Source organism: Haliotis cracherodii, unplaced genomic scaffold (genome assembly GCF_022045235.1).
Source record: "Haliotis cracherodii isolate W230 unplaced genomic scaffold, xgHalCrac1.p SCAF_1, whole genome shotgun sequence".
NCBI classification, from domain to species: domain Eukaryota; kingdom Metazoa; phylum Mollusca; class Gastropoda; order Lepetellida; family Haliotidae; genus Haliotis; species Haliotis cracherodii.
Genome location: NW_027266264.1, coordinates 14,464,527 through 14,475,503, shown reverse-complemented (window position 1 = coordinate 14,475,503; position 10,977 = coordinate 14,464,527). Strand labels below are relative to the sequence as shown.

General features: G+C 42.3%; 1 protein-coding gene across 1 annotated transcript; it reads left to right on the top strand.

Annotated features, from left to right (window-relative positions):
* The first annotated feature begins 663 nt into the window (after positions 1 to 663).
* On the top strand, positions 664 to 9,204 carry LOC139473435 (glutathione S-transferase A-like). The gene is made up of 6 exons (XM_071256008.1): positions 664 to 1,044; positions 1,966 to 2,031; positions 4,759 to 4,839; positions 5,857 to 5,934; positions 7,437 to 7,505; positions 8,138 to 9,204. The coding sequence occupies exons 1-6, from the start codon at positions 877 to 879 to the stop codon at positions 8,351 to 8,353; spliced, it is 678 nt and encodes a 225-aa protein (XP_071112109.1). The 5' UTR covers positions 664 to 876; the 3' UTR covers positions 8,354 to 9,204.
* The last annotated feature ends 1,773 nt before the right edge of the window (positions 9,205 to 10,977 follow it).

Sequence of the window (10,977 nt, the reverse complement as noted above, 5' to 3'; positions counted from 1 at the left end):
ATTAAATATGCAAATTAAGAATGAAAGAGTGAATAGTGTAAGGTCAGTATCAGCAATACTCAAGCTCTAGCACGACCACCTGTAAATATTCTCTATTAAATTCCATTCTAGACCAGGCAAATCAGTGATTGATATCACGAGAAACCGCACATGCCAACGGGGTGCTAATGACACGAAACTCTTCTCAAAATAGGTGGCGCCACGGGTGGCCCAGTCGTCTAAGGCGCCACGATTTGTTGGGCAGAGTTGCGTCCCTTTGGCACGCCAAAACCTATGATTGTGGGTTCGAATCCCGGTAGGCCCCGATTATGTTTCTAGGTTTGTCAGCAACATACCCGTGCTCGTGGGTTTCATCGAAGTGGTAAACGTCTGAGACCTGCATCACTTCGGGCTTTCATCCAATATTAAGTTCACACGCCGCGATATAACTGGAATACTGTTAAAAGCGGCGTTAAACCCAACTCACTCACTCAAAATAGGAAACGTTTGTCTTTTTATCATCGAAATTTAATAACATTGTGTATACAAAAATTAGAAAACAAAACTTAGTATATATCCACATGCCAAATTATGAGTTTCAAAGGCAGTATCAACACTCAAAGATGGACTGCGAGCGTGCAGCTCATAGCTGCTGTTGCGTGTAACTCTACAGTTACCTCCCTTTAACTGTACTTTTCAGTTGACAATCCGACAGTTCATCTATTCACCTGACATCGTGACACTGGCCTTGTCTGACATAGCTTGTCGTCCTTGACCTTTGAACAGACACACTTCCGTGAACACTCGCGCATAGACCACACTGCTTCAACGGGTCCACATTACTCTGATCAAGGAGCGAACTGTAGGGCGAAACTATAAGCACTGAGCGTTTCCAACATGTCGTCCAACATGTTTCTGTACTGGGGTTCTGGGAGCATTCCATGTTGGAAGCCCATGTTGGTTCTGGAAGAAAAGGGACTGGCGGGCTACCCGAATAAGAAGATTTCCTTCAGCGACAAGGAACACAAATCGGAGGAAGTCTTGAAACTCAACCCTCGCGGACAGGTAGGTGGCTTAATGTCATGGGCCTCAAAACTGCGTCATCACCGGCACAGTAATTGCGCTGAACATCGAAAAGAGGTCATATTGAAACACCGAAGTTCAAGGACTCATGGGAGTAAAAGATGCGTTATCACCGGTTTCTGCCGAGTCATTTTTGAGAGACCATAAAAAATATATTCTGTTTAATTTCATGGTTTTGGTTTCACAATTATAGAATTACAGTGAATCATGTTTAAACAATATCACGTACTTAACATCGAAAAGATCGTTTTGAGGCATTCAAATTTCAAGGACCGGGTACTTGTGTACTTATTGACAAAGTCAAGTCAAGTCAATGTGTCACTACGAGCAGACTCCATATTCGTATGAAGAAATTTAAGATTGTTTTGTCATGAATAAATTGTTATTAACAATCAGAATGCATTATTTCCTTTCATTATATATTTCGTCTAAAGCTAATAAAATTGTGCTTTCACAGTACATTATACAAGACAAATTTCCCATGGACAAAATCACTAAATTATGAATAAGAATGTTAATATTGACTTTTTCAATAGGGTTTGTTGTTTTTTTAGTTTAACGCCGTTTAGCGCCACGGTCAGCAATATTCCAGCTATATGTGACGGTGCTCTGTAGATAACCGATTGTGGACCTGACAATCCGGTGATTGACTTATCGATCATGAGCATCGATTTGTTTATAAATATTAACAGAGCAAAAACTTAGCCTTCTCGGGTCAACCACACACTTACGTTATTCAAGTCAGGTTGTAAAATATTTTTATGCTAATATAAATAAATATTCTAAAGCCCAGCAAAATGTGCTGTCAATACTCCAGATTAAAGTGATAACGAAGAAGTAAATGAGCGTATTGTGATTATGTTTATCTCTTTTGTTTACACTTGTGTATGAAATTTGTTTCAGGTACCGACCTTCAAAGATGGCGATATTGTTGTGAACGAGTCTGGCGCAATCTGCTTTTATCTTGAGGTAAAGTAGAACTTGATAACAACAGAAATGTAATCATTGTGACGAGCCGGAAAACAAGTATCAATTGTCTTTGGTACGCAGATTCAACATTTAGATTTTAGATTTTTGAATGTTGTATATATTTTATTTTAGTATTCATGTGTCAGGGGTGTGCGAATGAGAGTCAGAGTAAAACATTAAATGGTATTCGGGATTCAGGGGAGGGGGGTTTGGCACCCTCATTTTTCATACGTTGATACGGTACTTGCTACACATGCCATTTATCGCATAATGTATACCCAGTGTGTGTGGCAACATTGACGTCGTAGGGCAGGGACGGGTAACTCGGGTACTCGGGTCGGGTGGGTACTGAGCAGGACCCGGGTACCCAAAGGACTACCCGGACCCGTGCTTTGTCACGGGATAGATCGTTTAATGACAAAACTCAATGGCCACACTACAAGTCAATAATGTTCCCATTTCTTTCTGACTATGCACCATTCCTTCTGACTTTTATATGTTTGAAAAAAAGATAAAACTTTATGCAGTCAACTTCAGTATATGCATGACCTGTTCGTTTAACATGTGTATCTAAAAATATTTTGCCAGGGCTACGGTCAAACTTTACCCAAGCGGGCAGTTTGTACCTATGTCTTGAGACCTACAGCGGGTACCGGGTCGGGTCGGGTCGGGTCGGGTAATAGGGGGGAATGGGTACCCGGGTAGTAAATTTGGACTCGTCCCAGCCCTAACGTCGCGCCTAAATATTGACCCGTGAAATATGGGGTCAGTTGTATCATGCGTGTTCTGTAACATCGTGCAGGGGCTGTCTGTAACGACCGAGTACATTCCATACAGCACGTCCACGTTGTTAAGGGCTGGTCATTTGTGACGGGTATATCTGGCAGTGGTATATGGTTGTTGAGCTAGTTATCAATCAGTCGTTAAATGTATTAAACCTGCCGTATGGACTATAGTTGATGCATTCATACTGCTCGCGGCATTCCGGAATGTGGTAAAGATAAATCTGTGTGATATTGAATCTCGTTTCTCTGTCAAATCACCCGATGTTCTCATTCGTGACATTCCGGGTCAATACAAGTCTTCTTATTGATTAGGGAGAGATGCGAGTAGAACGACGGAATGGGCTCAAGCCGAGTACGTGCTCCAAGTAACGTTGTCGTGTTTTAGATTGAAATAAATACACTGTAAGTCTTTCCAGGTCATTTCATTGGCTAACCAAGCAATTATTTTTGTCGTTTAGCACAAACTGAAAAGTAGGCCACGTGGATGAGGTGATGTGAAATGACGATTTACGTCGCGTCCAAGATTATAGCGCTTAGATAGCGACGTACAGGCACGATTTTATAATGCTAGCCCACTGAGATACCATGCCGTAGTTTAACAGGAATACCCCACTCAGACACAGTATACTTACTCCGAGCCAACCAGTCCTTGTTTTAGCCCCTTAATGCTGTGCGCCAGGCTGGGCAACAACAAGTACCATATAACGTCTTTTGGCATGACGCGGCCGGGGATCGAACCCCGACCTTCCGCTCTCCGGGCGGACGCTCTTCCTCTAGACCCACGGAGGCGGTCGCCACGTCCACTAATATAACGGACTATTGTTTCCTGATTGGATCATAATAGAATTGGCGGGGCTTGTGTTGTATTCTTGCGCTGAACGATGTAGATATATCTATCTGATCTCGTTTTGTTTCTGTTTGTTTTAATGAACAAGTAATCGGTCTGTGGAGTTTTTATAGTTGGCCTGTTTATTTATACCAATTGGCTTCAATATAGATTTTCGGGGTTGATTTTTTGTGTTTATGGATGTATAAACGGAAACGTTTACAACCGGTGTGCACACTTTGCGTAAATCCATAAATACTTCAGTGCATCCTCAAGTACCCAGTCGGAGATCCGGGTAAGGCTCCCAGGAATCTACGTGTATGCTGAAAGGTCGTAAGGGACAGGTCCCCAAAGACGTTGATTGCGCGTCATCGTACCTCAAGGGGGTCGTTGGGCACGTAGATGAAAAGACAAGATGCACGAGAGTTTACTTATGGCTTCTGTTTTGGTGGTGTTGGTTTTTCGTATACTTGTTTCAAGTACACAAGATGCATTATCAGGGAGCTCATTTTCTCTCTAGAGTTACAGATACATTAATTACTCATTATGTATTAAATATTCTCCAATCAGTTAATTTTATTGCTGGGATTTCTAAATTAAGCGTACATGGAAATGAATCCACTAGCTGTTTCCAGATCAATAAGGACCTAATTGTGCCAGCACAATATAACCAATGTTGAATTTACTGACCAACAGCGTCAGATCTTTTGAGTCTGACGCAATGTGATGCGCTCTGACCAATTGGAATCGATTATTCCTAGAAGTCCTAGAGTTATTATTTTTGGGGTTTTCTTTGAAGATTTGTTCTGTTGTAACAAAATTAGCATGTGTCATAATCAACTGGTCTAAATGTTATCACATGTCCTTCAGGGCGAAAAAGTAAATGTGAGTTCCGCAGTACGTGTGTAGAAACTATGTTACTGTAACTCTAATTGATAGCGCTGTACTTCGATTGAAATCCCGACCTGTCTGCACACTGTCCGACACATATTCATGGGACGACACTCTGACCTATCAGGGGTCGTGGGAACGCTTTAACCACTAGGCTACCCTATCGCACAAACTGGAGAGAGTTGTGCGGGAATGTAATGTATTCGAAATGATTTTATTTTGCAGAACAAACTTTCAGACAAAGGAACGAAACTGCTGCCCGACGACAATGCCCAGCGTGCCCGAGTCTTGCAGAGAGTGTTCGAGGTATATGTCGAAGTTCGAGATAGAAACAATGTAGACACAATATCTCCTACCTGTTCTAAAATCCTGGGTCAGTTGCCCCGCCCCCCGGATTTTTTATAGAAAACATTTTTCCTTGTGAAAATTAACTTCAATAAGAAATGAATAATTTTATTTGCCCTCCCTGTCAACAAAAGTTAACTACGGCCTCGAAGCATGTTCATTCATTATGATTGTTTGACCTTCACAACAGTGACTGCACTTATTGCTGCTGCAAGCTAGCTACCGAATTATTGTCCGATTTCCAGAAAACTAGTTAATTGAGGCTCAATACGAGCTGTTTGTGACTGTTCGCTGGTCGAGCTGATTTTAATTGCGACCCAGCAAATTGAGACTATGATACCTGTCGGTGACAACAGAATTGCCATTATATGCTTGCTATAGACAACGACATTTTAGCTTGCGACTCCCTACAGGGTGTTTGTAAGTCAAGACAAGCCAATTTGACGACCCGTGAAGATCCCGGGTAGAATAGGTCTTCAGCAACCCATGCTTGCCGTGAAAGCCGAGTATGCTTGTCGTAAGAGGCGAGTAACGGGATCGGGTGGTCAGGCTCGCTGACTTGGTTGATGCATGTCATCGTATCCCAATGGCGTGGATCAATGCTCATGATGTCAATCACTGGATTGTCTGGTCCAGACTCGATTATTTACAGACCGCCGTCATACAGCTGGAATATTAAACAACCAACCAACCAACCAACCAACAATATTGTGAAAGCCTACAACTTGTTGTGACTGTATTGTTGCCGATTCTGAAACCAGACTAGTTTATTGTGACTGATTGTATTTGTAACTGCATACTACCTTGTGACTATTGACAATCCAGACTCGTGACCGCATGCAAATATCGTGATCGCATATTAATATCGTGACCGCATACAAATCAATGTGACTGTAGAATAACTGGGTGAGCTTATTGTGACTGCATACCAACCAAATCTGGCTCAAACATACTATATACGATTTGCTTATTTTGCAGGTGTCTAACGTGGATAGTAGCATCATCACAAACCTGGTTCACTATAGATTCAGGACCCCTAAAGACAAGCTTGATGAGGTAAGTCATGTCAGATCATGGGGGTGACACATCACTCCAGCTTGATAACGTGCAAGAATCTACATCAAAACGTCGCTATGTGCAATAAACCAGAAGTTATCCTTACAGCTGTATGTTTTCTTACTTGCTCACCAGGACCGCCTCCGTGGTCTAGTGGTAGAGCGTCCGCCCAGAGATCGGAAAGTCCGGGGTTCGATCGCCGGCCGCGTCATACCAAAAGACGTTAAAATATGGTACTTGTTGTTACCCTGTCTGGCGCTCGGCATTAAGGGGCTAAAACAAGAACTGGTCGGCTCGGAGTCAGTATACTGTGTCTGAGTGGGGTATTCATGTTAAACTGCGGCATGGTATCTCAGTGAGCTAGCACTATAAATCGGCATCAGTCCGGACTAGTACAAGCAGCCACACAAACACACACACGTACATGCACGTCGCTATATAAGTGCAATAATCTTGGACGCGACGTTAAACCCCATTTCACCTCACCTCACCTTACTTGCTCACCAGCTTCTAGACTGCCAGTCAAAGTCATGTCCGATCTGTCCCTCCGTGTCCACCCTTGTGACACCATAACAGGTCTACCGTAGGTACCAACCATTTAGGGGCTTCAAGACATATAATTTAACTTTCTCTCTGAAAGAGAAGCCATACAATTACTGTTTTATCACAAAAAAATCAGGCCATCCAGGACGTTCAGCGTAATTTATTTCGTAAAACATAAAGCACAAAAATTGGCACAAAATATTATTTTTTTAAATTTTATCTTGCTGGTCATATCAAAAGCCGCTGAAAGATGTATGCATGCTGTTACCATAGCTGGCGCCCGGCATAAAAGACATGACCTAAGGACTGGTCGGCTGGGAGTCTGTATATGTGTCGGGTATGAGTCAGTGTCGTATCTCAGTGGGCTCGCACCATAAAACTGTACACAGTACAACACGCATCCTCACACAAGCCTGCTTTTCACCCCTTTGGCTTTAGCTGACCCACCAAGAATCATAAACGGCTAGCGGATCCTGTACTGAAGTAAGGGACGCAATTCGCAAATCAAGGTTCTATATCTGACCATGCTGCAAGACAGGCTGAAGTAAATTACGTTCTAGTGTTGAAATATTTGAATAACTGACCACCGTGAACAGTCTGACCGTTTCACCACGGGACTGTTGCTCACACTATCAGCCATCGGTTTGTGTCCTCAATGCTCACAATACATATTTTCATTATTTGCACGAAGGAAAGATATACCTCCCGCCAGAAACCTATGATTGTGGGTTCGAATCCCGGTTCGCCCCTGTTATGTTTCTAGGTTTGTCAGCACCATACCCGTGCTCGTGGGTTTCACCGAAGTGGTAAACGTCTGGGACCTGCATCACTTCGGGCTTTCCTCCCACATTAAGTTGACACGCCGTGATATAACTGGAATACTGTTAAAAGCGGCGTTAAACCCAACTCACTCACTCACTCACAGTGTACTGGCTTAGACGTTGTTTCTTGTATTTTAGGAGCTGTTGAAGACGAAGTACGAGGCTGTTCGGACTGAGTTGAAGAAATGGGAGGAGCACCTGGCGGCTGTAAGTACTGTTACTAATCCCGTTGCTCAAAGCGTTCTTAGCGCTACACCTATCTGAGCCTATGTTACAGTGTGGGAATTGCGATCACCTTGGTGCAGAGTTCATTTTGTGCAACTGTGCCCAAGGGTGGAATTCTCAATATCGGCAGTCCATTTTTCATACCCAATGTTATATTCCCCATACCTGTCGGAATATTCCTGGAAAAATATAGACCCCCCATCAACCTATGCTTGTTGGAAGAGGCGACTAAATGGATCAGGAGGTCATTTGCGTGGATCGATGCTCGTGATGTCAATCACTAGTTTGTCGAGACTCGATTATTTTCAGACCGCAGCAGGAACAAACAAGACATACTATTGCTCGATAACTTGGATCGATTCCCCTTGACAAGGCGTTGATTCCCAAATTCCATGGATCATTCAGAATATCCTGGGATCGATTTTCAATACCTTAGATCGATTCCCCATTCTGTTTGATCCCCTTACCCCATGAATATTTGTGAGCTTTGTATATTTTAAAAATTACTTGAAGCCCTGTTAAGGTAATACCTTGTTTTTTTTGTAAATACAAGAAACTGGTGATTGTTATTATTTTGAGGAGACTATTCTAATAAATGCATTCAATTACTACAGAGCCAAGGCTATGTTGTCGGCAGCAACTTCACAATGGCGGATGTCTTCTTCTTCCCGTATGTCGCCTTCGGGGTGAGACTCGGCCTTGACATCTCGAAATATCCCGCCATTAGTGCCTACTACGACAAGGTCAAGGACAGGCCATCAGTGAAAGCAACATGGCCGCCACACTGGACTGACGGACCCGGCGACTCTTCCATCATGGGACCCGTGTGAGGAGCTGTGGCTCAGAATGACGACAGAGGTCGCTTCTTTCCAGCCTGTTATGCAACGCCATCTTCAATTTAGCATAAGTTATGCTTCAGTCATAATCATTTGTCCCTATATTGCAAAAGATGTATAGTTTTACATATTACGCTGGCGTATGGTTTGTGTTTGGCTCTATAATTTACGGCCTTTACGGTAAACTGACTTACGATAACCTAACTTTGTACGACACGTGGGGCGGTGGGGTAGCCTATTGGTTAAAGTGTTCGACCCGGTTCGATTGAAAACATGGGTACAATGTGTGAAGCCCATTTATTGTGTTCCCCGCCATGATATTTTTTCGAATATTGTTAAAAGCGGTGTGCCTCACTCACTCACGCAACACGTTTTATTCAAACCATGGTACACGAGTACGACGAGTGGAATAAGTGGGCCTGGGCTTAGTAATTCGCTGTGCGTCGGTTTTAAGTTGAAATCCAAGATTCTGTCAACATCAAAACAATGCTCCTGCTAGATTACCAATGTTACCACAATCAACTGACGCCAAGAGGTGTTGAGCCGGCGCTTAACTCACTGAATTGTTACTTCAATCCCTAGACATCGGTGTCTGCAACGTTTCTCTTTTTATCGAAAACATTTACAAATATTGGATTATAATGGCAATTGTTTCATTATACTAGATTTATTTCAGCATTATTTACATTCTGGTTATGCTGGTGGTTTGGTTTCGTTGTAAAGGCATTGTTTATGTTAAGCAAAGAGGGAAAGGTTTTATGGATATGTGTAAAGAAGTTGTTGGAGAATTGTTACATTTGTGCTGTGTAGTGTAGTTCTGTCATTTAATAAAATAATACACTCCATATCTTCCCGTGTTATGCTGTTGGCTGGCTGTGACTCTCACAGACGGGCTCGTTAACTTGCAGATAGCTGATCGTGTGTTCCGGTAGCCGACGAGGGACGTTGCTGATATTATCAATCACTTTATATTTAAGAAATACAAAATGTCTTTCATTGATTCTGTCGTGTTTAAGTTAGGTTATTTGGGCTGAGGTAGACACGACTACTCGTCCATTAGTCCGAGGGTAGTGAAAATCTAGAGGGAGAACTAGTCCCATTTGGGTATAATGATCAAAATATTTACAAATTTAGAATGAATGAGTGAATGGTGTTTAACGCCAGTATCAGCAATATTCAAGCTATAGCACGACTACCTGTAGATAACCTATTCTCAACCAGGCAAACCAGTGATTGATATCATGAAAAACGATCCATACCAACGGGGTAATCTCCATGGGAGGCAAATACAACTAAAAAAGGATAAGCCATACCAGTGTGAAAGTTTTAAGTTATCTCACCGGAAAACTTACCTTTTTATCGACGACGTCTACACTGTAAAATGAGAAATTCACCATCTTAGAAAACTCCAATGAAAGCTAGGTGTGACGAAATGAAAGGACGTACCATGGCTATAGAAATCTCTTAACGTGTGAAGATCCTCCGACAGAAAGCTTCCATTCAGAACATTTTGTCGACTGTCTCATTTTGTGTGCGGTGATAAACGTAAGTGAGGTAAAAGGAGTCATCTCTCCAGCACATCTGCTTGATGTACTGCTGTGTCATGTCGAGAAGAGTATTATATCACAGCTATACAGTTCATGGTAATGCTGTGTAGAAGTCCGCCTCACCAAGCAAACCTTCTATGTAACGTGTTTTTTAGAAGTCAGCTGCTTGACATTTTATGTTTGAAGTAGATCTTGCTTCTTCTCTTCCGAGACAAGCAGACACGCCATGGCCCATGCTCACAAAATACTCTCAGCGCCAAGACGATCGCGACTCCTTAAATAACAATTGCCTCTTAGCAGTTGAGACTAGCAGACACACCATGTACTGACCAGTTACATAAAGCACTCTCAGGTAAAAGATGAAAAAGACATATTCCAGCGGTAAATCACTTTCATGCAAAGGTGTACCAGTCGTTGATGTTGACTTTGTGAAACGTTGTCTAATTGGACTATCGATATGTGCAATAGTCCAATCATATTTATAACAGGAAAGTTGGCTTGATGTTGCAAGGGTGGAAACAAGACTGATAAAAAGGCTAGTGGACGCTCTTCCCTAGGGAAGATGGTTATGTGTCAAATATTAACATATTGGCTAATAAAATAGAAAAAATCACAAGACTCATAAGTTTAGTCGTATTGTTTTCATCTCAAACAGCGTCCCGGATCAACACATCCGGTTGAACGGGCGCCATGACGTCTGTGCAGAGTTGCGTATCTTAGGCCAGCCAGATGCGTATTAATCTGGGATCGAATCCTAGATTCGCAATGAATAGGTTTCTTCAACTGCTTGAATGGACAGGTGTCTAAATGTTTTATGGCTCTGTACACAAACACTCTGATGGGACGTAGAATTATTTCAAGGTCAAACAAAAGAAAACAATGCCCATTATTTACAAAATGATGATTATATATATTCCGCATTATCATTTTCATAATCATCTTAAATTACGTTGTGATAGTATACGTATACTCCGAATCCCAATGCTGTCACCTATTCTGTATAGTAGCCTGTGAAATGGTGAAACTATTTTAGGTTTATAAACACATTAACCTGTATTTAATCAAGAGTGG